We start from the raw sequence: 26,057 nt of genomic DNA on the forward strand, positions 1-26,057 counted from the left end.
CCACACGGGACAGCCTCCACCCATCAGCTGCAGAGGTCAAGCGTGGAAGTTGAGCTTGGGGGAGCCGGTCCTCAAGGGAAGGTCCCCCGGGTCCTGGCAGACTGAGGAGCCTGGCAGGGAAGCCCCTGGGCCCTTGCAGGAGAGGCCGGGCCAGGCAGCGTGGTGCTGGGTGCCCACCTGAGCCCGGGCCCTTAGTCCCACGGACGTTCAGAGAGGCCAGGAGACCTTGCCCAGTGTGCAGGTGGGTCCGCGTCGCAGAGGAGCTGGCTCTGGGAGGCCTGGGGCCTGTGAGCCCAAGAGCCACCACCAAAAGCCCACATGCGTGGCTGGTGGGCCCAACACGACTCCCCTCGGCTCCGAGAAGCTGGTCTGGGAAAGATGCAGGGGCCAGAAGGCCCGGGGGGGCCAGGCTACTCACAGTGGAGAGTGGCTAGCCCTTGACAGCTGGATCCCAAAGCTGTCTGGCCCTGTGCCGGCTCCCGAGAAGGAGTGACGGGGAGGCTGGATGGGGCAGAACGGGGCACTGACGGGCCTCAAATCCCTCTCTGTGTCTCACTGCCCTTTGCCTCTTTCCCCAGGTGCCCAGGAAGTAGGCCCTTGTGCCGGAGACCAACTCACTAACCCCAGCTGCAAGGATTTCCCTTTTTTTGCCAACCGGCACATGGCGTTTGGCTTCCGGGTGTGCCTGGGGTTCAGTCCCGTCATCTCTGTGCCAGGATGCCGTCCAGGCACAGGGGCCGGGGAGACCTCTCCTGCCTGACCCTGTCTTGCCATTGGCAGGCCCTCTGGCCTCAGAATCTTCTTCTGCAGCCCAGGAGGCCAAGGCTGAGCCCTGATCAGCCTGAGGGCATAGAGCCAGGCACGCCAGACAGGGGTCTCCGCTCCCCCCCCACCCCATCCTGTCGGTCCACCTTAAAGCCTCTCCTTGTCCCCCTCCCACTATGGCTTTGGGCCAGATCTGTGCCCTATTTTTAGGCAAAAATTGGCAAAGAGAATGGGTTGGGACGTGGTTTCTGCCTCTGTTAACACCTCCTCTTCTGCAGGCCTTCTGCTGCGGGTGGTCCAGAGCAGGGCGGGGCGGGGCGGGGGGGGGGGGAGCCCTCCCTTGGCACCCAGCAAACGACTGCAGCGGATAAATGGCAGGGCGCCAGGCACTGTCCCGGTCAGATTCTGGCCCTCAGCCCCGACACCCCCAGGGCAGCAGAGGCTCCCCACTCTTGGACCACAGGTCCCGCAAAGGTGGGGACCTGTTCTTTCATTTCCAGCCCCAGCCCGGGGGGTGCCTGGCACACAGCGTGTGCCCGGGAAACGCTTGCTGATGGCAGTGATTCATCACCAGATGCCGCGGGGCCTCCACATGGGCTCCTGGGGAGGAAGGCGGGGAGCGCTGGACCCCTCCTCCCCGGCCCTGGGGCAGCCGAGTGCCCCCCGCCCCAGAGGGCCTGCGCGGTCTGGGAGGGCGCTGCCTGCCCTGACCCCAAACCTCTCCGCCGGGTCCCCCCCCCCCCCCCCCCGCACCCGGAGAATTTGAACCCGGTGAACCCCTGGCAACCCCCGCTGCGGGACTGAGGGCGGGGTCTAGCCTCCCGCAGACCCCTCCTCGCCCGCTCCCCGCCCCTCCACGGCTCCCCATCCTCTGCCGGCCCGGCCCCCACCCCCAGGCTTCGTCCCTTGCGCCGCCCCCTCCTCTGTCCCCCTTCCCCAGCCCCCCTCCCGCCGTCCCCGCGCGCGGTGGCGGCCGCCGGAGCCACGTGTGCGGGCGTGCAGGGAAGCGCGGCCACGCCTGGCCCGGCCATCATTCCCGACGCGGCGGCCCCTCGGTGCGCCCGGCCGGGTCCCCGAGCGCCGGGTCCCCGAGATGAGCGCGGGCTCGGAGCGCCGGGCGGCGGCGGCCCCCAGAGCGGTGCCCGCGCCCCGCGCCTCCAGGGTGGAGCTGCGGCTTAGCTGCCGCCACCTGCTGGACCGCGACCCGCTCACCAAGTCCGACCCCAGCGTGCTGCTGCTGCTGCGGTCCCAGAATCAGTGGGTGCAGGTAGGGGCGCCGGCGGGGCCGAGCCCAGCGGCGACTGGGGGCCTGGAGCTGCGGACGCGGAGACAGGAGGCGGTGGGCAGGGGACCGGGTCTAGAGAGGGGGTGTCCGGCACTTGGGGGGCGCTGGACTGGAGGCGACTGAGAGGACCCCCAGGTAGAGAGAGGGAGCACCCCAGTGCGGTTGTGAGCAGGTTCCCGTTTGGGGGGCTTGGGGACAAGAGTGAGGCACCCAGGCTTGAGGGTGCTGGCAGGGGGCTTTCCTAAGGGGCACAGAAGGGCCTGGGGGCTGCAGAAGCGAGTGGCGTGGCCCGAGTGGTGACGTAGGGTGGGCCTGGGCTCGTGGGTCCCCCCGGCCTGTGGGGCACGCAGGAGGGACACTTGTCTGCCAGGTCCTCACCCATCAGGCAGAGGCACCCAGACCGCAGACCAGGGAGCACCAAGGGCCGGGAAGGGCTGCTGGGTTAGTGGGAGCTGCTGACCGAGGCTGGGGCACTAGGGAGCCAGAGATTGATCTCTGGTCCACCTGGAGGGCAGCCAGTCGCCTGCTCTCCCGTAGGGTCCTGCAGACTCCAGCATGAGTGCCGAGCCCCGGGTGACCCAGCGCAGTGCACGTGGCCAGGCTGGGACAGCTGGGGTCTGGTTTGTGCTCCCCACAGAGCCAGTTCTTCCTGTGATACCTTCTGGTCCCGGGGGTCACTGGGGTGCCTGTCCAGCCTGCCGCCCCTAGTCACCCCCAGCCCAGCCCTCCCCGTGTGCAGGTCGTGGCAACAGCTCAGGGCCCTGTGCGTTGTGCAAAGCGCTGTCTCAGTCACCACTCCTGTGTGTACATCACCTTGAAAGGCCAAGAAAGGCGGGTTGTGGGCTGGAGAGGTTGGGGGTTGAAGCCTCCCTGTGCTCTAGCGCGCCCCCTGGGGAGGACCTGGGTGGGGAAGCGGGCAGGACGTGGTGGAGGCAGACCCGTGGGGCCCCCACCTGTGAGGACACAGTGCTGGAGGCTCCAGGCGCCAGCTTCTGGGGACCTGCTTTTTGCTCCCCCGATGCCGTGACCTGGTCTCTTGTGGTCTCTGGACCGCCAGCCTCCTGGGGCCGCAAAACCCTGCCCGTCTTCGACCTTGGAGGCAAAGGGCCTGCCCCAGCCCAGTATCTTTGGGGGGGGGGACACTGGGGAGGATCTGTGATGAGGGGTGTCTGTGCCCTAGCCTCCCGTTAGTCTTTGTTTCTTGGCCTTGGCACTACTGGGTGCGGATGTCCCTGAGAAAGGATGGCCCACAAAGGCCCCCCATCTGAGAGCGTGGGAGTTTGTGGACACTGGAGGGACACTCCCCAGGCTGGGCTGTGCTTTGGGGACAGAGAGGGGCCCAAGATGTAGGAGAGATATGGCACCCAGGGGGAGTCTCTGCCCCCCACCCCAGTCTCCCTGCCTGCCCAGCTGGGGAGAGATCTTCTTTTTGGGTGAATCAGAATCAGCCCAGGATTCTGATCCAACTCTGTTCCTGATTGGACTGCTTTTGCACAGGACCCTTCCCCTCTCTGAGCCTCAGTTTCCCCATCTGTGACGGGGGTGGAGCAGGCTGTGGTGGGCATGACATGAGAAAATGCAGAGACTGCAGCCTGTGGCTGGACAGGGGTGGGGGGTCTTTATTTCAGGGAGGGAGGTGCCCCCCCCAGGGGTGGCCAGAAGCCGTGTGGGGTTTGGAGTCCTGAGGATTAGAGTGCAGGTTGGTGAGGGAGGGGGACTTCCCAGGGTACGGCCTGGAAGTGAGTCCTTCAGGAGCACTGAGGGCAGGTGAGCGGAGGCTGCGGGCCAGCGCCGGGCACAGGGCGCTAGGGAGAGGCGGGCGGCGGGGGGACCTACTCCTGTGGGGCCCCCACACTGGCTGCTTGCAGGTGGACAGAACGGAAGTGGTCCGGAGCAGCCTGCACCCTGTGTTCTCCAAGGTCTTCACGCTCGACTACTACTTTGAGGAGGTGCAGAAGCTGCGCTTTGAGGTCTATGACACCCGAGGACCCAGCGACCTTGGCTATCAGGACGATGACTTCCTTGGGGGCATGGAGTGCACCTTGGGGCAGGTGGGCCCCGTCCCCTTGGGAGGGAGGAGGGCAAGAGAGATCCCGGAGCGTAGAAAGTGCAGCTGTGCTAATGCTGAGGGCTGGGGGCGGGGCGTGGGGGGGGTGGGGGACAGCGGTGCTCCAGGCTCCTCGGAGGTCCTTCCCTCCGGGACAAGTATCTTGCTCTGCCCGTCTCCACAGTGACTTCCCTTAAAAATTCCTTATTAGTTTTAAAAATACGTAGTTTTGAGCTGGGTAACACATTCATATAATTCAAAATTCAGGAAGAGTGAAAGGCAAGCCATGGGACGCGCACCCTCGCCTGTCCGCGAGTTCACACTCTCGCGTGAGAACGTGAGGGGGTATTTGTTCTCTGTGTGTATATACGTATATATTTTAACACAAAGTACGTACACTATTACTGTCCTGCGCTGCTTTCTTGCTGCCGTGGCACGAGATCCCTTCCACCCCGTGACGTCAACGTGTCCCCACTCCGCCCTGCAGCCGGCCGGCCAGCCCGCTGGGGGCTGCTGTCACCAGAGGGACAGTTTGCAGTCCTCAGATGATGTCCCGTCCACTAGCTGTTCCGTTAGCCGCATGGCAAGAGTGCTTGCCAGCCACCACTGAGACAGCCTGGGCACCGGGCTGCGGGCCACACGCTTCGCTCTCAGCCTGTGATGGGAGATGCTTCCTTTTTACGGAGGCATGATTTCCGTCCAGGAGAACGCGGAGACCTTAAGGGTTGATGTTGATGAGTTTAGGCACCTGTCTTCCTGCCCGTCAGCAGCTCACATCACCCTACAGACCCCTCCTCTCCAGCACGTCCCTGCTAGTTTTGCCTGTTCTAGAACTTCCTGTTCATGAATCACACAGTGTGTTCTCATTTGTGCCCGGTTTCTTGCACCCAGCGTGATGTCTGCATGACTCATCCCCATGGCCGTCTGCGTCGGAGCTGGTCTGGGGTGGGCCCCCTGTCATCCCATTTTATAGATGACAGCACGGATCACTGCACGGCAGCAGAGCGGGATTTGACATGTATGCACGGACTGCATGTACACACGGGCACGAGTGCACGGACGCTTGTATGGATGCATGCACGGACACAGAGAAACATGTGTGAGCACACACGTGTCGGGACCGACTTGTAAACTGTAGACAGTGAAAAGGCCCATCGAGGCCGGCACGGCCCTCGGGGCAGCTGCCGTCAGTGGTCAAGGGTATGGACAGTGGCCCTGAACCCCAGTTGCATGACCTTGAGCAAGCCCCTGACCCCTGTCCGAACCTCCAAGCATCAGGCACCTCAGTGGGTGTTTGAGGGGACCAAGAAGAGCGAGCTTATTGACCATACACTGGTTCACACAGCAGCTTTCCCACTTCTCCTGATCGGAGAGCCCGTAGCAGTGCAGCCCGTAAGTGGGAGAACCTGGGGCCACACGGCCTCCCTCCCTTCGCACCTTGCGGAGAGCTTTCCCACCCTTAGCCCGTTTTGACCTTCCGGCACGCAGGCCATGTTCCCGTGTGCTCGGAAGCCGTTAGGTAGGCAGGAGCCGAGGGGCGGGTGGCTGGGAATGTGCCGTGTGCCGTCCGGACTTAGCTCACTTTGCACGGTCGCCCCCGCTCCGGGAGCTGGCGGCAGGTGGGGCCAGGTGAGCGCTGATGAGCATCGGGGTGCTGTCACCGTGGCGATAGCGCGTGTTTCTGCGTTGGCCAGCAACGAGTGGAGTCCCCTACGAAGTCATGGGCGCTTTGGCAGCCGTGGGGCGGGGTGGGGGCGCGGGGGCGCGGCGGGGGGAGGGTGCGGGCTGTCATCCTTGAGCGCTTCTGCAGACCAGGGCGCCTACTGCCTCAGTGCTGCCCTCTGGTGAGCAGGTGCCCTGGCTGCACACAGCTGCCCTGTGTCAACTCTCGGCCCCAGTTAGGGGCTGGTGGCCAAATGAGGGCCAGGTGGAGGGGAGGGGGTGGCCCAGGTGGGCAGGGGCAGGTGGGAGCCCACGGGGAGGCCGCACAGGGTGGTGGAGAGCCAGGTCGCACTCTTGCTCCCGACCCTTTGCCACCTCCACAGCCGGGAGTCCAGTGCGGTGTCCAGGAACCCCCTCGGCCCCCTGCTGGCCGGGGGGCTGTTTGAAGCCCCTCGCTGCCCTTGGGGCAGGGACCGGGGACACCCCACACAGCCTCTCTGAGCTGCTGGGGAGCTGGGGCTGGGTGGGCATTCCTGGCCCGGCATGTGGGGCTGTGGCCCCAGGCGGTGCCTCCTCACTGAGCCTGTCTCCCCTCCTGACACGAGGCCAGGTCCGGGGTGAGGGGTGGTGGCCACACAGAGGGATGTCAGGTGGCCGAGCGATTCAAGGGAGGGCGTGGGGCCCTGGGGCGTTGATTTGGAGCAGCTGGGCTGCCCAGGGAGACTGAGGGCCAGGTCGGCGTGCCCGGGGGGGGGGGGACGGGAGCTGACCCCTCCCTGGCTGTTCTGACTTCCAGATTGTGGCCCAGAAGAAGGTGACCCGTGCCCTGCTGCTCAGGTTCGGCAGGAATGCCGGCAAGTCCACCATCACGGTGAGGCCGCCCGCCTTCCCGCCCAGCCCCTCCACCCCTCAGACCCCACCCCTTTCTCCTCATGGCTCTCAGAGGCCTGCCCCGAAAGCAGCTGGCGAGGCCCCCGGCCCCCTGGGGGCCTGTGGCGCTCAGAGCCACGGCTTTCCTCCCAGGTGACAGCTGAGGACATCTCCGGGAACAATGGCTACGTGGAGCTGTCCTTCCGGGCCAGGAAGCTGGACGACAAGGTGAGTGGAGGCTGCCCGCGTGGGCCCAGGGCACGTACCGCCGACGCCACGAGCCCCCCCCCCCAGCTTTGCCCTCCTGACGCCACAGACACGGGGCTGCTGAGTGAGGAGCACGCGGAGCCCGTGGGGCCGGCCACCCCTGTCACCATTGTTCCTGTGCCCTGGGCCCCTTCCTGCCACATCTGTAAGTGCTCATGCCTCCTGAGGCAGGGGCACTCGTGGCCCCTGTTTAGTGACGGGGACACATGCTCAGGGCGGTCACCATCCGGACAGTGGAAGAACTGGCCGTGAGCTTGGCTCCGTCGGGTGCTCACACAGGGCGGGGGCCCAGTGCAGGGTCTCAGCTGGTAGAGGCCGTCCTCTGGGGGGGAGGAGCAGGGGCGGTGGGGGTGCCAGCTGGGGGCGTGCACACGTGGCTGGAGGGAGGCTGGGCCCGGGCCCGGGAGTTACAACAAAGCTGCTGGGGGGCCAGCGAAGGCTCTAGAGGGGAGGACAAGGCGTTGGATCATTCTGAGAGGCTCTTGGGAGGGGTCATGCCCTCATTCCCTAGCTAAGGAGATAGAGGCTCCAGGGGTGCAGCCTCTGTCCCCCCTCCAGGACCAAGCGCAGCCTCTGCCCCTCCTCCAGGACCTCTTCAGCAAGTCAGACCCCTTCCTGGAGCTATACCGGGTCAATGACGATGGGAGTGAGCAGCTGGTGTACCGGACCGAGGTGAGGGCTCCCTGCCCTGCACCTTGACATCCCCTGCAGAACTTTGGGGACGGGAATGAGAAGAGAGGGGCAGAAGCCGGCCCGTCTCCCCCCCACCCCGGGTCCTCCCAGCACCCCGACGGCTGCGGGGGCCTTCACCCCCAGCACCCAGTTCCTTGCATCAGGGAGCCAGCAGGCCAGGCCGTCTGCCACTAGAATTCACAACTGTGTTTTGTTGTCCCCGCCTACAGGTGAAATGGCATTTTAGTTACAGCAGTGAGAGAGCACTTCCTTTTTTTTGTAAGCATGTTTATTTTGAGAGAGAGAGCGCGTGTGCACGTGCAAGCAGGGGAGAGGCAGAGGGAGGGAGAGAGAATCCCAAGCAGGCTCTGACCTGTCAGCATCGAGTCCGACAAGGGCTCCATGTCAAGACCGTGACCTGAGCCAAAACCAAGAGTCAGGCGCTCAACAAACTAAGCCACCAGGCGCCCCAAGAACATCTGCTTGTGAGATAAATTAATTTGAGTAAAAAAAAGAGGCTATTTAAAGAAAAAGCTGGGGGTCCAGGGGGCCCAGGAACGTGGCACAAGTTACGGAGGTGGTTCCTGAAGGACCGGGTTCAGAACTACAGGGGTCCTGGGCCCCCAGTCCTGCCTGGAACCTGAGCCGGCCCCCCCACCCCCGGCCCACAGGTGGTGAAGGACAACCTCAGCCCCGTGTGGGAGCCTTTCAAGGTGTCACTGAACAACCTCTGCAGCTGTGAGGAGACGCGGCCTCTGAAGGTGGGGGTGGCAGGGGGGGTGGCAGGTGGGGGGTGGCAGGGGGCTGGCCTGGCTGCAGGGGAACGGAGACGTCCAGGTGGGGGGCCCAGAGGGGCCGGTGGCCTGAGGGGCCTGGGCTCCCCAGTGCCTCGTCTGGGATCACGACTCCCGCGGAAAGCACGACTTCATCGGGGAATTCTCCACCACCTTTGAGGAAATGCAGAAAGCCTTTGGGGAGGACCAGGTGAGCTGGGGCCCCTCCCTGTCCGCCCCCCCAAACAGGGTGGAAGCAGGGTGAAAGTGGGGCCCTGCCCCATCTGCTAAGGGATCGCTGGGAGGAGCCGCAAGAGGCAGGTAGGGCACCAGCCTGAGCTGAGTCGGCCCCAGAAATTGCTATTGTCGGCAAACCCCCGAGATCGAGGACCACGCCCGCCGGGCGGCCAGAGTAGGGACGACAGTCACTGTGTTACAGGTGGAAAAATGCTGTCCAGGGCTGGGGTTTTGAGGCCTCCCTGCCCCCTTGGAGCGGGGTTTGGGCACTGGCGCTCTGGGGTGGGGGTCTCTGTCTCTCCCTGTGCCCCAGGCCCAGTGGGACTGCGTGAATGCCAAGTACAGGCAGAAGAAGCGCAATTACAAGAACTCTGGGGTGGTCATCCTGGCAGACCTGAAGGTGAGCTGCGGCCCCTGCCCGCAGACGCCCCACTCACCCACAGTGGGGAGGGGGCTGGCTCCCGCCTAAACTTGACAGAGAGGCAACGGGGCACAGGCACACCCCTCCCTGCAGATCTCCCCGTTGTCAGATGGACGCCAGGGGTCTGATGGTCCCCAGTACGTGCGGGAGGGAGATGGGAGGGATGGACGGGAGGGGGAGACAGAGGAGGGGAATGGGGGGGGGCTGCCCCAGGCAGAGAGCTGGGGGAGAGGGGCAGGTCCCCGGGGCTCCGGCCTCAGTTTCAGGGTGTGGGGTGTCCTGGGCGGGCCCTGCCGACCTCCCTGCCTGGAAGTCCTACAGGGTTCACTCTTTCCTGGACTACATCATGGGCGGCTGTCAGATTCACTTCACCGTGAGTGCACGGGCCCCTCCACACCAGCAGAGTCCGGGCGCCCTGCCCACCCTGGATGTAACTCGGAGCCTGGCCCGGGGCCCGGGGCGGATGTGCAGAAGTGGGTACAGTGAGGCCCCTGACCGGGCTCGGGGCCCTTCCCGTGCAGATGAAGTGGGCAGTTGGGTCCCAGGAGCTGCCCGGGGTCACCCTCCACGAGAACAGTGACAGGAAGACGTGTGTGGCAAGAATGCAGTGGCACCTGTGGTGGCCGGGGACAGCGCCAGAAGCCACGAGACCCAACGGCGGTGGCTCTGGTCCGGAGCTGTGGGTGTCAGTGGCGCGGGAGAGCCCGGCGTCCGTGCCTCTGTGTCGCCTCACCACTCGCTCGTGGCTGCACGGGTCCGGGTCTTGCCACCCAGCGGCAGCCAGATTGGCCTGAGGGAAGCGTCCCGGCGGGGCCGCGTGGGGACCCCAGCCCGGGGCTTGAACTCGCAGTCCCTGCCCAGGCAGAGCGGCAGCAGAGAAGAGATGCGCCTGGTCATGGCATGGGTCCCTTGCCAGCAGCCCGCCCCGCGCCCAGGGCACTTGGCTGCAGGTGCTCGGGGCTCAGCGTGACCAGGCCCTGGGCCGTGGGCCGGTATCACCCGCGTGGTGCTTCTTGCCGCCTGGGGATCTGCGTAGACGGGGTTGGCAGGGTCCGGGCTTGCTGCTCAGCGCCAGTGCCCACTCTCCCCAGGGTGCCCTTTGCCCCAGCACAGAGCCCGGCCCTGGGACTGTCACTTCAGGAGTCTCCTCCGACAGGCCCCGGGAACTGCTCTAGTTTGCACCCCTCACCAGGCAGCTCCCCACGCCCCCTTCCCCCTGCCTGTCAAATGGGGGCTCTGGGTGCCTAGTCCCGCCCAGGTGGGAGAGGGGCCCCCGGCTCATGAGCCCGGGTCTCTGCAGGTGGCCATCGATTTCACAGCCTCCAACGGTGACCCGCGGAACAGCTGCTCTCTGCACTATATCAACCCTTTCCAGCCCAACGAGTACCTGCAGGCCCTGGTGGCCGTGGGAGAGATCTGCCAGGACTATGACAGGTGCGGTCCCTGTCCCCCCCCGCCACTGGCCTTGTCCCCAGGACTATGACAGGTGCGGCCCTGCCCCTACTGCCTTGTCCCCAGGGTGATGACAGGTGTGGCCCCACCCCCACTGTCCTGTCCCCAGGATTATGACAGGTGCGGTCCCTGCCCTTCCACTAGCCCTGTCCCCAGGATAATGACAGGTGAAGCCCTGCCCTTACTGCCCTGTTCCCAGGACGATGACAGGTGTGGTCCCTGTCCCCCCCACTGGCCTTGTCCCCAGGATGATGACAGGTGTGGCCCCACACCCACTGTCCCGTCCCTAGGATTATGACAGGTGTGGTCCCTGTCCCCCCCCCCCACCACTGGCCCTGTCCCCAGGACTATGACAGGTGTGGTCCCTATTCCCCCCCCCCCTCCCTACTGGCCCTGTCCCCAGGACTATGACAGGTGCAGCCCTGCCCCTACTGCCCTGTCCCCAGGGTGATGACAGGTGTGGCCCCACCCCCACTGTCCTGTCCCCAGGATTATGACAGGTGCGGTCCCTGCCCTTCCACTAGCCCTGTCCCCAGGATAATGACAGGTGAAGCCCTGCCCTTACTGCCCTGTTCCCAGGACGATGACAGGTGTGGTCCCTGTCCCCCCCCCACTGGCCTTGTCCCCAGGATGATAACAGGTGCGGCCCTGGCCCCACTGCCCTGGCCCTAGGACGATGACAGGTGTGGCCCTGCCCCCACTGGCCCTGTCCCCAGGACTATGGCAGGTGTGGTCCCTGACCCTCCACTAGCCCTGTCCCCAGGACGATGACAGGTGTGGATCACCCCCCACTCACCCTGTCCCCAGGACTATGACAGGTACCGCCCTGCCCCCCCATCACCCTGTGCCCAGGACGATGACAGGTGCGGCCCTTACCCCCCACTTGCCCCTCGCCTCCCTGCCTCCCTGGACTCCAGCGCAGACTTGGGCCCGGAGGGTCATCATGACTCTACACTGACCAGAGGAACCTGCCTGAGGCTGGCAGTGTGTGGGCCACGGTGGGTGGGGCTCGCTCCACGGGCCAGACCCGATGTCCTGCGTGGCTGATCTCTGAAGTGAAGCTCGGGTCAAAACCGGCATGTGTTGACATGGGGCTGGGCCTCAGTCACATGGCTTTCACCCTGCACACACACACACACACACACACACACACACACACACGCAGGGGATCTGTGTCCCACTTTACAGACCAATAAACTGAGGCCATGGACGAACAGAAGGCTGTCGGGGTGGCTGGCAGACAGCGGAGGTCCCAAGTCAGGAGGCCAACGCTTCCCAGGGTCTGGTTGCCTCCCCAGGAGGTACCTGCTGCTCCCAGAGCAAAGACAGAGACAGAGATGGAGAAGGCTCCACCCCTGCCTGGGTGTCTTCACTGCTCAGTGCCTCAGTTTCCCCCATGCGGCTCGGAGCAGAGCCAGCCCCTCGGGAAAGTGTCAGCCTGGGCCTGGTCACCCAGGGGTGGATCAGAGCCCGGCTGTCCTGGTTCTGGTGAATGTCTCCCCAAAGCACCCCCGCCCCGCCCTCAGGGAAGTCAGGGGCCCCGTGTGAGACCATTGCTTCCTTTCCAGTGACAAGAGATTTTCTGCTCTGGGGTTCGGAGCGCGGATCCCTCCCAAGTATGAGGTAGGGGAGCCTGGGGACCGGGACCTCACCCCCTTGCCTCTGCCGGGGGGCCCCCAGGGCCCTGCTGCTTCTCGTAGCACAGGCTGTCCTGGGTCACCTGCTGCCTCTGCCTCTCGCTGCTGGGAACCGACTCCTAAGTGACAGTGGGCAGATCGCGGAGACCCTGCGCTTGTGGCCAGAGAGGCTGACCTTGGTCACCCAGCACTAGTGACCTCTGGAGAACTGAACACAAACTCCGTGTCTCTGTCAGGAGAAGGGGAATGAGTCTGGAATCTTCAGCCGCAAATAGCAGTTCACCTGGCTTAAGCCCGAAAACGTGGCGGGAGGGACTTCTTGGTCAATGCAACTCCAAGCCTGGGGCCTCCTGTCTGCCCTCTGACCCGGGGTACTCCCTCCGCGAGGCTCTTTCCACATGCTGGTCCTGGGGGCTGCAAACCTACCGCCCCCCGTAGGCGGGGGTGTGGGGGTCCTGAGGGGTCACCCAGCTGACAGTCCCTCTGTGCCCACCCAGGTGTCCCATGACTTTGCCATCAACTTCAACCCTGAGGACGATGAGTGTGAAGGTAAAGGGCACGAGGCAGGCCTGGGGGGGGGGGGGGGCGGGGGCGGCATGCACCAGGCCGGACTCACCCTCCTTCCCCTGTAGGGATCCAGGGCGTGGTGGAGGCCTATCGGAACTGCCTGCCCAGGGTCCAGCTCTATGGCCCCACCAACGTGGCCCCTGTCATCTCCAAGGTGGCCCGCATGGCAGCGGCCGAGAAGAGCACTGGGGAGGCCTCCGTAGGTACCTGGGGCAGGTGGTGCGCTGGGGGCTGGGTGTTTTAGAAGGGGTGTGTGCCGTGGGGGGCCTGGGGCCAGGGGATGGTCTTCCCTCCTCCCCCTCCTTCCCTCCCTCCCCTTCCTCCCCTCCCCCCTCTTCCCTCCCTCCCCTCCTTCTCTCTCCCCCTTCCCTCCTTTCCCCTCCTTCTCTCTCCCCCTTCCCTCCCTCCCCCTCTTTCCCTCCCCCTCTTCCTTCCCTCCCCCTCCTTCCCTCCCTCCCCCTCCTTCTCTCCCCCTTCCCTCCCTCCACCTCCTTCTCTCTCCCCTTCCCTCCCTCCCCCTCTTCCCTCCCCCTCCTTCCCTCCCTCCCCCTCCTTCTCTCTCCCTTCTTCCCTCCCTCCCCATCCTCTCTCCTCCTTCCCTCCTTCCCCCTCCTCTCTCTCCCCCTTCCCTCCCTCCCCCTCCTTCTCTCTCCCCTCTTCCCTCCCTCCCCCCCTTCTCTCTCCCCTTCCCTCCCTCCCCTTCTTCCCTCCCCCTCCTTCCCTCCCTCCCCCTCCTCCTCTCTCCCCTCTTCCCTCCCTCCCCTTCTTCCCTCCCTCCCCTTCTTCCCTCCCCCTCCTTCCCTCCCTCCCCCTCCTTCTCTCTCCCCTTCTCTCCTTCCCCCTCCTTGTCTCTCCCCCTTCCCTTCCCTCCCCCTCCTTCCCTCCCTCCCCCTCCTTCTCTCCCCCCTTCCCTCCCTCCGCCTCCTTCTCTCTCCCCTCCCCCTCCTTCCCTCCCTCCCCCTCCTTCTCTCTCCCCTCTTCCCTCCCTCCCCCTCCTTCTCTCTCCCCCTTCCCTCCTTCCCCCTCCCCTCTCTCCCACTTCCCTCCCTCCCCCTCCTTCCCTCCCCCCTCTTCCTTCCTCCATTTCCCTCCTGCCTTCCTCCCACCTGGTTCCCCCTTCCCTCTCTCTCTCCATGTGTGTATGCTACTATTGTTTTCTTTCCAAACCATTTGAGAGTTGGCTGCTGGCCTCCTGGTGCCTCCGCCCCCAGCAGCAGGGACATTCTGTGCACAACCGCAGCTCAGCTTCCAAGCCCAAGGCATTGAAACAGACCCCCTTCCCATGGCACGCCTTTCCCCATGTGTCCACATTTGCCTGTGGTCCCCGGATCTGCCCGGTGATCCGGTCTCCTGACCTGCGTTGTTCCTCAGCCTTACCCTGACCACGTGACTTGCCCTTGTCCAGACTCCGGCTAGACTGTCTCTCATCCTCTGCTGGGGAAGCCCCACAGTTTACACTTTCTCTCCCAGGCACAGAGCCCCCAGAAGCCACAGTCTGCAGCCTCTTGCCCGGTTATCTCTTAGTGTTTTGGTGTGTATTTTCTACTATCCCTGTATCCTCTTACATAATCATAGCACAAATATCAATTTCAGGAAATGTAACTTAGCTACTGCACTTTTATCTAATCTATGGGATATGTTCCAATTTCATTAACTTCCCCGATTATAATTCCCTAGCACTATGTTTCTGGCACAGGATCCAGGCCGGAATCAAGGATAGCAGACATCTTCCCATATTAGTTTGAAGCAAGTCCTAGATACATAGCTTCGTCTGCAAATATCGCTATGAATGCCCAGAAGAGAGATAAAACATAGCTACAATGCACTGTCTCCCCTGAAAGACAAGGTTGGTCCCCTAGGATGAAATGCCTAGGTGGTATATGCACGTCCAGCTGGATAATTCATGTCCTGGTGGTTTTCACAGGCAGAGCAGGGTTAAAACGGCCCCTTGTGCGATTGGTGGACCCCTCCCCTCCCCACTCTGCCCATCACCAGCTTCCCGCACCGCGCAGCCGGCTTGTGTGTCCCGTAAGGTCTCCTGGTCTGGACTCTGCTCACCGTGTCCCTTGGTGGCATTCACCACATTCTTGTCGTCTGATTCCCGTGAACAGGGCTCAGGCTTCCCCCGAGGTGACAGGAATGTCCCCAGGAGGCACCCACGTCTGCTTCTCCCCTCCGTCAGAGCCTGCATCTTAACCGAGATGCTTCACGGGGTTGTGTGGGCTGTTAGACCCCCTCTCAGAGCAGCGCTGATACTGTGCGTAGGTGCTAGGTGTGACCTGGGACCACCCGATTTTCTTCTCTCTTTCCGTCCTGAGGGAAAGCAGGGTCCCTTCTTTCCAAGGCAGATACAGCCTCCTGGGGCCGGGCCACAGCCACCCACTGCCCAGCCCTGGAGGCCCCGAGCTCGGGGGCCTCAGAGCAAATCTGCCGTTCTGGTGGGGGGGGGGGGGTGACGGAGCTCAGCGTTTGAGTAGCTGGCAAAGCTCGGGGCTGTGAGGTCTTAGGGGGCCCTGGACCGAGGCTGGGGGGCAGGAGGAGGGCGTGGGGGCTTTGCCGAGGAGGGGCCGCCTATGTGGGGCTGAGGGCTGGGCTGAGTCCTGCCGGGAGACTGCCGAGTACAAGGCCACTCGTCCCACGGGTCTGGGGCTCAGAGGGGGAGCGGGGATTGGGTGGCAGGGACCCCCGTGGGATTGCCCTTGGTCCTTCCCTCAAGTGGTGGTGTAGGGCCAGCGCCCACTGGGCCGGGTGGTTCTTTCTTCTCCTTTATGTCTTCTCCTGTCCGGATTTTTAGTAGTTCTGTTTTGTTTTTGTTTTGTTTTTTTAACAATGGAAATGGACTTTTATTTGAAACAAGACCCGGTCCGTCTGTGCAGATGCGCCCAGGGCACCGGGCCCAGCTGTACCAGAGTTGTCCTTTCTCAATTGTTCCTGGGGCCCCGGGCCACCTACAGGGTGTAGGAGGCCCCATCAGGTCGCTCCTTCTCCGGCCTCAGGCTTGGGTTCGGACCCAGGCTCCACCAGCTCAGCCCCTCCATCTGTAAGAGGCTGAGGCCAGGGGAGGGGGCGCTGGGAGATGAGAAGCATCGGGCACAGAGGGGGGCATGAGCTCAAGTTGTACTGTGACTGTGACTATCGCCCTTTAGCAAACAACAATCTCCGAAAAGCCTGGAAACCAGCAGCGAGGCCTGCCTGCGGTGGCTTCCGGGCGGCTGGGGGAGGGGAGAGCTGGCCGGGGGACGTGGGGTCGCCCCGGGGGGACACCTGGCCCTGAAGGGCCCCCAGGCAACCCCCAAGGGCCTGAGGAAGGGGTGGGGGGTGGCCCGTGCCCACTCTGTCCCTGCGTCCCCAGCAATACTACATCCTGCTGGTCCTGACTGACGGAGTGGTGACCAACATGGCGGATGCCCGGGAGGCCATCGTGCGCGCCTCCTACCTGCCCATGTCCATCATCATCGTGGGGGTGGGCAACGCTGACTTCACGGATATGCAGACCCTGGACGGGGACGAGGGCGTCCTGCGCTCCCCGAGGGGCGAGCCGGCGCTCCGCGACATCGTGCAGTTTGTTCCCTTCCGGGAGCTCAAGAGCGTGAGTGCTGGTGGGGGCGTCACAGGCCTGCCTTCGGGGGGTGGGGGTCACAGGCCTGCCTTCCAGGGGTGGGGGTCACAGGTCTGCCTTCCGGGGAGCTGCCAGGCTCCCAGGCCGCTCCCCCGCTCCTGTCGTGAGCAGGATTTCGGCCACTTTTGAGCAGCTAGAAACCTTCCTATTTTGAAAACATCAAGCCTACACATACGCGAGAGGGCGGCACGGTGGGCTCCCGGGAGGGCACCACACAGTTTCTAGCACTTTCAGACCCTTTGTGAGACAGACACACGAAGGAAGTTCACGGCCAGTGGACACACTCACGGGGCTTTACGGGACGGGGGATGGGTACAACCCACCTCCTTCCTGCCTCTGACTGTGTGCCTGGAGGGGTGGCAGGGCCCTGGGGGCGCAAGGGCCCCACTCAGGACGGTGCCCGGAGCCCGTCCGAGGTCACCCCATGCCAGCGCTGTGCGCAGGGCAACCTCACACTCCGGGTGTCACAAAGGCTCGCCTGGCCACCAGGCGACTTACTGGTCGGCCACTGGGACAGATTCCACCACCGCTAGAGGGTGACGCTGGGGTTTGAGCAGCTCGGGGGCAAGAGGGTCTGGAGGGCCCCCAGCTGTGACGTAACCACGTTGTCCCCGCTCTGAAGGCGTCCCCGGCGGCGCTGGCCAAGTGCGTGCTGGCTGAGGTGCCCAGGCAGGTGGTGGAATACTTCAGCTACAGGGAGCTGCCTCCCAGAGGCCTCGGCACCCACACCCACGACGCTGGCCCCGAGAGGGCAGGGCAGCCAGGAGTGCGGCCAGTCTCTGTCTCAAGCACCCTTGGGGTGCCTTAGGCCCTCCCCCGCCCACGTTCCAGAGCCCTCCTGTACCCCGCCCCCAGGCCCACCTCTAACCCTCCTGTGACCCTGCTGCCCAGACCAGCCTCTAGGGGCCCCCAAGGCTGAAGGCTGAACAAATCCAGGCCCGGGGAACCCTGAAACAGGAGTCGAAGGTGTGGGGTGCGGGTGGTAGCCCCCCATGCCTGGCCCTGCCCCAGCCAGGCAGGTGTAGGGTCAGGGGGTGGGGAGGGTTCCCTGAGAGAGCAGGAGGAGGCCCCAGCAGCTCAGCCCAACGCGAAGGGAAGCTTATGGATGGGGGTGGGGGGTGGTTCCTGCTTCGCATCTGGTTCTCACAAGGAGGGGCCCGCAGCCTGCATCCCAGCTGTGGGGGAGACCGGGGTGCCCCCAGAGCTCCTGACCAGTCAGATTCCTCTTTCTTCCTGCCTTCCTCCCCTGTTGCTTCCCCCAGCTCAGCACCCAGGCCTTGGGGTCCGCAGGTGGGGGCTTAGGCATAATAAAGTGTCATCTTGTTCTCGAAGTGCTTTGTGCCTTTACTGCCCCCTCCCAGCCCCCACCCTGGGACAGGGGGTCTCTAGACTCAGGTTCTCTGGGTCCTTCCTGGATGAGCCGCTCGAGAATGCCAGGAGGCAGTGCTGCTCCTCCCCCTGATCCACTGCCTGGAATCAGCCAGGCCCAGGTGGAGAGGGGCCACCAGGCAGGAACCCAGGTGCCTTGAACTTGCAACTCAACTTTACAAGGACCTACTATGCGCTCCATGCTACACACTCTGTCAGAGAAGGAGCACCACCTGTCAAAGCCTCCGGGCCCTCTGGGGGTGGGCTTCTGATTGAGATTTCCCCTGGAATATGTTGTCCGGGGAAAAAAAAACACAAAACTATCCTGACCCTGAATCTATTCTCTCCTACCCACTCACCCATTCTCCATCCCTCCGTCCATCCATCTACCTGTCCCCCCACACATCCACCCTTCTCGCCCTCCATTTATCCACCAATCCATCCGTCTGTCCACCCATCCCTCCCTCCATCCCTCCATCCATCCATCCATCCATCCATCCACCTGTCCATCCATCCATCTATCTTTCCCCCCACACATCCACCCTTCTCGCCCTCATTTATCTACCAATCCATCCGTCCACCTGTCCATCCATCTGTCCATCCATCCATCCACCCACTCACTCTAGAGACCTATTTTTAGCTTCTGATTCATCTCCTGTTAGGGAGAGATAATAGGCTTTGCCATGGTAACTTAGCTACTGCTGAATTCCGGAAGGGACGATGTTGGTCTCTTTGGGGATGGAGAGGACACCGGAGAAACAGCCCCCTCCATCTACACTGGGAGACAGCAGGGCCATAGGGTGGGGGAGGCTGTGGGCCCCAAGACGGGAGGGTGTGTGAGCTGTGTCCTGACCCAGCCACTGAGTCCTGTTATGACTGGACTGCTTTAGTGGCAGAAAGCCTCAGACGGTTCAGGTGAGGCCAAGGGAAGTTGGTCGGTTCCGACCCCCGGGGGCACAAAATGCACAGAGAGCCGGCTAAGGAGAAGTGGAGGGGGTCTGCGCACAGCCCCAAGGCAGCAGGGGCGGGCAGTGGCTCTGGGCCAGCGAGCAGGGCAGTGGAGGAAGGGTGTCATCTTGCTGCTGATGCCTTAGCAGACATGTAGCCACTCCCAGAACAGGTGAGGTGGGGAGGGAGCGGAGGCGTGAGGCCCGGCCTCTACCCTCCACCCTTCCCCTCTGCCCTTTCTTCTCCGGCCAACAGGAAGCAGGGAGCAGCTGGGGGCGGGCAGTGGGGGGGGGGGTGGGAGGCCTATGGAGGATCCCCTCCTGGACTGGAGGGAGGCAGGAGGCTGTGGGCATGGGGCCTGGCCAGCGGGCAGACTCAGCTGGGCACCTGTCGGAGGAGGTAGGGTCAGGACGGGGTCACCAGATCAGCCGACAGGACGCAGGGATTTTTACCAGTTAGAGCCCAACCTCCTCCTAGGCCTGAGCCGGCTAATGGGACTCCGTCCTGGGACTTTTGCTGACCTTTGGTTTTCCTTGAGTGGCTGAGCTGGTGGCATGGGAGCCAGGAACAGCTGGTGACCACTCTGCCACCTCGTGGGCTGGACCTACCTGGGGACAAAGCTGACACAAATGGGCGGGCCAGAGAAGTGGCCCTGTGAGCTCCCTCTCTACCGAGACAGCTGGAGCTGGGTTTCCATCGAGTGCCACCCCAAGATTCCGGCCCAGAGAGATGGCAAATACGCCCATCGCACAGACGAGAAAAGCAGGGTCCAGAACAGTTAAGTGAGTTGCTCAGGGTCACGGTTAAGGACCCACCAGCTCCAGGCAATTCCAGGATTTATGTCTTTCCACACATCTTCCATCAAGGGATGTGAGATCTGGCCCTGGACTCCAGACAGGCTTCCAGGGAGGGAACGTGGACCGAAAGCCTGCCAGCGCCTCGCTCTTGGCTCATAACAGCACAGGCCTGGGTCTCCTCAGCCATCGGAACCAGAAAGTGTGCATGGGCCGGGGACCCCACGGCGGGAGCCACCCCGGGCTAGGCTTCCTTCAGAAATTGCCTCCAGGACACTTACTTTTGGAACCGCCCCCTCGTCAGAGGAAGGACTTGGGATTTGCAGACAGAGTGTTAGCTGCTCGGGCACTGGCCCCGAGTCGGACTGGACGCCTGGACAAGTTACCTCGTCATCTGTCACACGGGTGTGTGACGGCTCGAATTCCTTGGCGGCCCCTCCCACTGAGAGGTGGGGTGAGCGTCCCTTCTCCGGGCACCCGGGAAGGCTTGGGGTCCCATGTAGCCCTCTAAGGCTCGGTCATGAAAATGCCACATTCTGCTGCCTTGCTTCGTTGAGACACCGGTGCTTGGGACCCAGTGGCCAAGCTGCAAAGAAGCCCAAGCGGCCCCCGTGGCACCGAGGCCCCAGCCAACAGCACGCACGACTGGCTGGCTGTGTGCCGTGGGCTCCTCTAGCCTGGCTGAGACCCCCACTGCATCCACAGGGCAGGCTCTGAGCCAGAACCCCCCAGCCCATCCTCCCCTGTGTTCCGGAACCGCAGAAACGGTCTGAATGCATCCATGCTTGTTGTCGTTCTAAGCCACCAAGTTTGGGTATCATCTGTTACGCGGCAGCAGGTAACTGACACACCCTCTTCACGTGGGGCTTGTGAGGACGGATGGGTGGCGCACAGGCCTCGGAGCAAAATGCCTGTTCAGTAAACGAACGGCAGTTTTGCACAGGAGCTGGGCTTCTCTCTCTTGTTCTGGGGGACGATTGTGCCAAAGCCCATCTCTCTGATTATAAGCTTGCCCCTCCCCCACAGAGCCCAGGCTGGGCCTCAGAGGCTAAGGACTCTGGGTCAGACTCCCCCACCCCAGGGCCCGCCCTCTGGGTCTCAGAACCGTGGGCTGGAGGGGTGGGAACAGGGGCAGCTGGGCATCAAGGCTGTTCTTTCTTCCGCTGCTGAGGAGAAGCACAGGCCGGGACTGTAAGTGCTTGTAATTGGTGTGGGGGCGGCAGCCGGCTGCCAGACGTGGCACCCGGGCGCCGTGGGCGACACCGATTTCCTTGTTCCCCGCCCCTCCTCCCACTGCACTGACGCGTGCCCCGGGCAGGAGCCCCTGGAGCCCTCGCCTGGGGCCGGCCGCTTCCTCCCGTCAAGGCCTGCCACTACCACGGGGCCCCCGGGAAGGGGACATTCTACTGGCCCGGGTCCTCACCAGGTGGCCGCCTCTCATGAGTGCCATTTCCCCGAAGGGGGCCAGGCTCAGACAAGTGAAGCCACTTGGCTCAGTAAGCACAGCTGGGGCCGTGGAGCGAGTCCCGAGCGGGGCCTTGGCGCTGTTTCTAAGGGGCCCGAGCCGCGGTCCCCGGCCGTTGGCTCGTGTGTGAGCGTGTACACATTGGGGGGGGGGCATCTCTGTCCTCAGCTGCTTTAGCGAAGCGTCTTTCTGAGCTCCCAGCAGCACGCACGCTCGGGCCTCACACCCCCGCCCTTTCTCTGTGTCCCGAAGCCGGGTGGGGCCGGCCGGGCTGACGGCCACCGTGGGTCGCGGGAGCCCTGGTACCCTACTCACCTCGGGCATTTCTTTTTCCCGCCGTCCCCCTGGTGGAACAGCAAACATTTATTACGTGCCCGCTGCGTGCCAACAGCAAGAACACAGGAGCTCGGCATTCCGTCCAGGTGACACAGGCCGGCCGTGACCATGTGCCGAGGGGCGGCTGTGGGAGGCCACTTGAGGCAGGCTGCCTCCTCTGCCGTGCCTACCGAGGGGAGTGTCCGGTCCATGGGACACAGATACTCGGGGCCACCTGATGCTCGTCCTCTCCTCTCCTGTGGTGACAAGGCCCCAGATGCCAGCAGGGCACACAGTTGTCCTGATAAAGACCACCCGTCCCTTGGCACTGGCTGTGGCTCCCCGACTACACTTTAGCTCATGGCGTGAGGAAGAGAGGCATGCGCTACGGGTGTGCTTCTCCCCTCCCTGAGCTCCCATGGCTTGGATCGAGATGTAATGGCTGGAGGTCAGCAGCCGTCTTGCACCACAGGTGAACTTGGAAGTAGAAGCCATACCGCCAAGATTAAAAAGACAGGAGGGCCCAGTTCCTGGACACGGTCCTAAAACAACCACCACTGAATTTCTTGAATGTGAGAGAGAAACTTCAATCATCCATGTGACAGGGCCTAACGCACTCAGCATTCGCATCAAATAAGCTTCTGGAAAATGCCGTCATTGTCATGGGTGTTGCTGTAGACAAAACCTCGGAAGGGGCAGCGGGCTCAAGCTTGGTGGTCCGGGAAGACTTCCCTGAAGAGGTGGCGTAAGTGGAGAGCCGACGAGCGGAAGCGAGGAAGTTCTGTGGCAGTGACTTCACGGAGCCCCTTGCTGGGAGCCCTGCCCCCTGTGTGGGACCGTCAGAAGCTCTCTCCCGGCTCCTGAATTCTGTCTTTTCTCCCTGCTTGCTGGCCAGGGCCTGCCTCAGGCCCCAGGACTGCCTTCAGTGTGGTGGGTCTTGTCTTCCTCTCCTTCTGGGTCTTGGACCTCGTTACTGAGCATAAAGATTTTCTCTTCTTCTAACAGAGGCAATTTATGTTCTTTGTGGAAATTAGAAAATCTAAGTAAGCAAAAATAATGACAAAAATCACCAGCACATCCACCCCCACGGCAGCCATGGGAACACCTTGGGGACTTCCCCCACCGACTCTCCGTGAATATTCACACGCTTATTCTGCACCAGAGGAGAACCACCGCCACTGGGGTGAGTGCTGCTTCATAACAGGACTGTGCTGCCCACACGCGTCACATCTGCCGACGCCCTTGATTGTGTCCACAGCCAGAGAGGAGGCGCTAGGACCCCCATGGTGCACGCCCGAGGACGGCGTGCGTGGGCAGCGCGGAGCGGGGGACCTAGGGCCTCCCCGAGAGGAAGGGAAGGACAGGACAGGCTTGCAACGGTGGCAGCCCGGGTGCCACACAGGGACCCCAGCTCTTCCGCGTCAGCATCGCTCTGATGGCCTGAGGGTGACCCTCCGACAGAAGCCCGCGGGATTCCTCGTCGTCCCGTCTCAGTGGCTGTGACCTGCCATCATAGGCAGACACCCTGAGTGAGCCCGTGCCCAGCTCCTCCCACAGAGGCTTTCACGGGTCTGTGGCGCACTGCCCAGCGGTGGACATCTGGGTCCTGCCCTTGCCTTTGGGGGCGTCATGGAGCACCTTGTGCATGCACACACTTGACACTGGGGCCTCGAAGCGTGTCCACGTTCAACGCTGCACAGCCTCGCTGGCGTCAGAGAATCTGTGGCCCGAGCGGCACGCGCGGGTTACCGAACACAAGACTCATCCCCATCCGGCTCCGGGGGGGCCCTTCCTTGTGGGCAGCAGGGGACCCGCCCCTGCACAGCGAGGTGTCCGGGCTCGCCGGGAAGGAGGCTACACCCGGAACTCCCCACAGCAGTGGATTGTTGGCAAGGGCAGGGCACCGCTTAGCCTACGGCCCGGCCGAGGCAGGGTGGGGGGCCGGCTGCGGCCACACCCCCGGGGTCCCCGAGGCTGAGGGCCGCGGCCACGCCCCGGGAGCTCTCTGGAAGCCCGAACACCGACCGTGTGGCTGTGCGTCAGGCCAGATGGCCCCGTGGTCTGGTCGGCCTGGCCAGTGTGGCCTGTCTGGCTCTGCCCGCGGGGCGCGGTGCTGGATGAAGGACTGCCCCGCGGGAGACTCCCTCCCACGTGTCGGGAGGGAAGGAGGACTCTGTTCCCAGCCAGCCCCGCTGACGTCGTGCGGCTCCTCCGCAGAGGGGCACTGAGTGGCTTGGGCACGGGACAGGAGGGGGAGACGCACAGCCGGGCAGGAGGCTGGCAGCCGGGACCGTGCCCACAAGCTGTGTCGAGCCTGCCGCGGACTTGGCACCGGCTGAAGGCCTCGCGTGGCCGCCCGGGAGCGGGAGGCGCCGCTGCCTCATTCGTTTGAGGTGAGAGGCCCGGCCGCGGGGCCCCAGGGCTGAGCTCGCACCCCTGACGGCCTCAGCTCAGCCCTGGCGGCTGGTGCGTTTGCCTTCAGAGGCCGCGGAGGGAGCACTCGGGGCTGGCCACCCCGCCCGCAGCAGGGGCCTGGCTCCCGGACGGCTGGACCCCCAGAGGGCCTGCGAGACACCGAACATCGGAGACAGGAGTGTCCGGACCACAAGGACCGACCACGCACCTCGTCCACGGTGGAGGACTTTCAGGGCTGTCTGATAGACACCTGCCCGGTCCTCGCCCCGAGGATCAAGCCTATACATCCCCCCCGCCTGTGCACATGCGTGCGGGGCGGCCAGGCAATGGAGGCAGACGTGAGGCGATTCATACTGTGTGGTCCGTTTACATGAAGTTCAAGGACAGGAGGTATGCGTGGGGGAGGCAAGGGGATGCTGGGTCTCGCTCTGGGCTGTGAGATGTGCGTCTCTCCACGTACACGTACCCGAGTTGACGTCACCTCGGAAGACTTCTCGGCGTGACGTCCACACGGGGAAGTCACATCCTGGGAGCAGAGCGGGCTCTCTGCCAGCCACGGCCCGGCCCTGGGTGCCCGGCTCAGCCCTGCCAGGCCCGCGTGGCCCGGTCACGAGGAGGAGGAGTCTGCCCGTTCTGACTCCTCAGCTGCAGCAGCGGGGCCTGGCCTAAACTCTCCCCTGGGAAAGCCGGAGGGAAGGCCGGCAGTGGCTGCACACGCCTGGGTACTTTTCCTCCAGGGTTCCCTCCTGCCCGGTGCTCTGTGGAAGCTCCTGGAGGCCTGGGGCCCCGCGCAGGGTCGGCCTGGACAGTCTCCGCTCAGGGTGGTCCAGCCGGGAGCCTGGCCACCCTCAGCGGTGGGCCAAAGACCAGGGACACGGTGGCTCCTGCCTCTTGTGGCCCAGTGCCCGGGGAGCGCTCTTAGCGCTAGGCTGGTGCACACCTGCGGTGGTGTTAGGACCCCGACTTTGTGGGGTTTTGACTATGGTCTCTCGGGGCCTTAGCCCTTCATCCTGGGGAGGCAGGGGTGCAGATAGGTGCTCTTGGCTCTCGGCTCGTCCCTCCCGACATACAAACCGCTGCCCTGCACAGATTCCCTCACACCGGTGAGGCACTGAACGCGGACAATCTTTGAGGCCCCAGCGGTGTGCACGCGTGTGCAAGCAGAAGGTGCTCCTGTAAATAATGCTGCTGTCAACGCGGGCGTGCGGATACCTCTTTAAGATGGTGATTTCATTTCCTGGGGCGCCTGGGTGTCTCGGTTGGTTGGGTGCCCAACTGTCGATTTAGGTTCAGGTCGTGACCTCGAGGTTCACGGGCTCGAGCCCTGCATCAGGCTCTGTGCTGACGGCGTGCTCCCTCTGTGTAGTCCCTCCCCTGCTTATGCTGGCTCTCTCTCTCTCTCAAAACTAAATTGACTTTTTTTTTTAAACGTCTATTTATTTATTTGGGGAGAGAAAAAGACAAAAAGTGTGCTCGCTAGTGGGGGACGGGCAGAGAGAGAGGGAGGGAGACAGAATCCCAGGCAGGCTCTACGCTGTCAGCGCAGAGCCGGACGCGGGGTCAAGTTCACGAACGGTGAGATCATGAGCTGAAATGGAGCGATGGACGCTTAACCGACTGAGCCCCCAGGCGCCCCTGTGCCTGCTTTAATGTTTTTCAGCGACATACAGCTCTTTTAGCACGTCCATTAAGCGAATTCCTAAGTATTTTTTATGCTATTGTAAATAAAACTATTTTTGTAATTTCCTTTTCAGGTTTTTCCGTGTTAGTGCCTAGAATGCCACAGAGTTTTGTGCATTGGTGTTGGATCCTGCTACTTTGCTGAATTCACTTTTTAGTTCTAACAGTCAGAAATACGTTTCCTCAACTTCCACTTGCCCAATGCAAGGGGTAACTTTTATCCCACGTCCTCGATTACTGCGGAGTGGGAAGAGGCGGGTCCATCCTCCTGCTGTGGAAACGCCCTCCCTGAGGCTCCCCCTGGCACTCTGACTTCTGGCCCCCATGTCTTTGCCTCTGTTTCCTCTGCCCACTTCTCTGGCTGGGGGTCCTGGACTCTCTTTAGCTTTCTGGCCCCACACCCTCGGCAACGTCTGTACTGTGATGACTTCTGCATCTATAGTGATAACAAAGGCACCTCTTGTTTTGCTGCCTGGCCCTTTGCTAATTGCTGTGTATACTATCTCATTTAACCCATTCCTCAAACCCGGGGAAGCATGTGTCCTCAGCACTATTTTCAAGTGAGGAAACTGACTCAGCAGGGTTAAAGTTCTCGTGCAGGCTCTCACTGATAGTAAATGATAAAGCTGGGGTTTGACCGAGGCCTGGGTGACCCACAAGCTGTTTTCACAATCAGTCTGTGCTCCAGCTCGGATGCCACATTTCTTTTTTTTTTTTTATTGTTTTTTTAACGTTTATTCATTTTTTGAGAGATGGAGAGAGACAGAGCATGAGTAGGGGAAGGATGAGAGGGAGACA

General features: G+C 63.0%; 1 protein-coding gene across 16 annotated transcripts; it reads left to right on the forward strand.

Annotated features, from left to right (window-relative positions):
- Positions 1 to 1,772: 1,772 nt before the first annotated feature.
- CPNE7 (copine 7) lies at positions 1,773 to 17,605 on the forward strand. Of its 16 annotated transcripts, none has more exons than XM_045046379.1 (15): positions 1,799 to 2,032; positions 3,919 to 4,101; positions 6,556 to 6,630; positions 6,783 to 6,857; positions 7,455 to 7,568; positions 8,240 to 8,329; positions 8,454 to 8,552; positions 8,892 to 8,978; positions 9,321 to 9,476; positions 10,300 to 10,433; positions 12,020 to 12,074; positions 12,586 to 12,637; positions 12,721 to 12,854; positions 16,008 to 16,244; positions 16,897 to 17,605. In XM_045046379.1, the coding sequence occupies exons 1-15, from the start codon at positions 1,859 to 1,861 to the stop codon at positions 17,080 to 17,082; spliced, it is 1,851 nt and encodes a 616-aa protein (XP_044902314.1). In that variant the 5' UTR covers positions 1,799 to 1,858; the 3' UTR covers positions 17,083 to 17,605. The 16 variants fall into 16 exon arrangements, with proteins under 16 accessions (XP_044902315.1, XP_044902311.1, XP_044902313.1 ...); XM_045046381.1 differs by having other exon boundaries at positions 1,808 to 2,032; positions 9,313 to 9,372; XM_023245375.2 differs by having other exon boundaries at positions 1,809 to 2,032; positions 7,485 to 7,568; positions 9,313 to 9,372.
- The last annotated feature ends 8,452 nt before the right edge of the window (positions 17,606 to 26,057 follow it).

Source organism: Felis catus, chromosome E2, assembly GCF_018350175.1.
Source record: "Felis catus isolate Fca126 chromosome E2, F.catus_Fca126_mat1.0, whole genome shotgun sequence".
In the NCBI taxonomy this organism is placed as follows: domain Eukaryota; kingdom Metazoa; phylum Chordata; class Mammalia; order Carnivora; family Felidae; genus Felis; species Felis catus.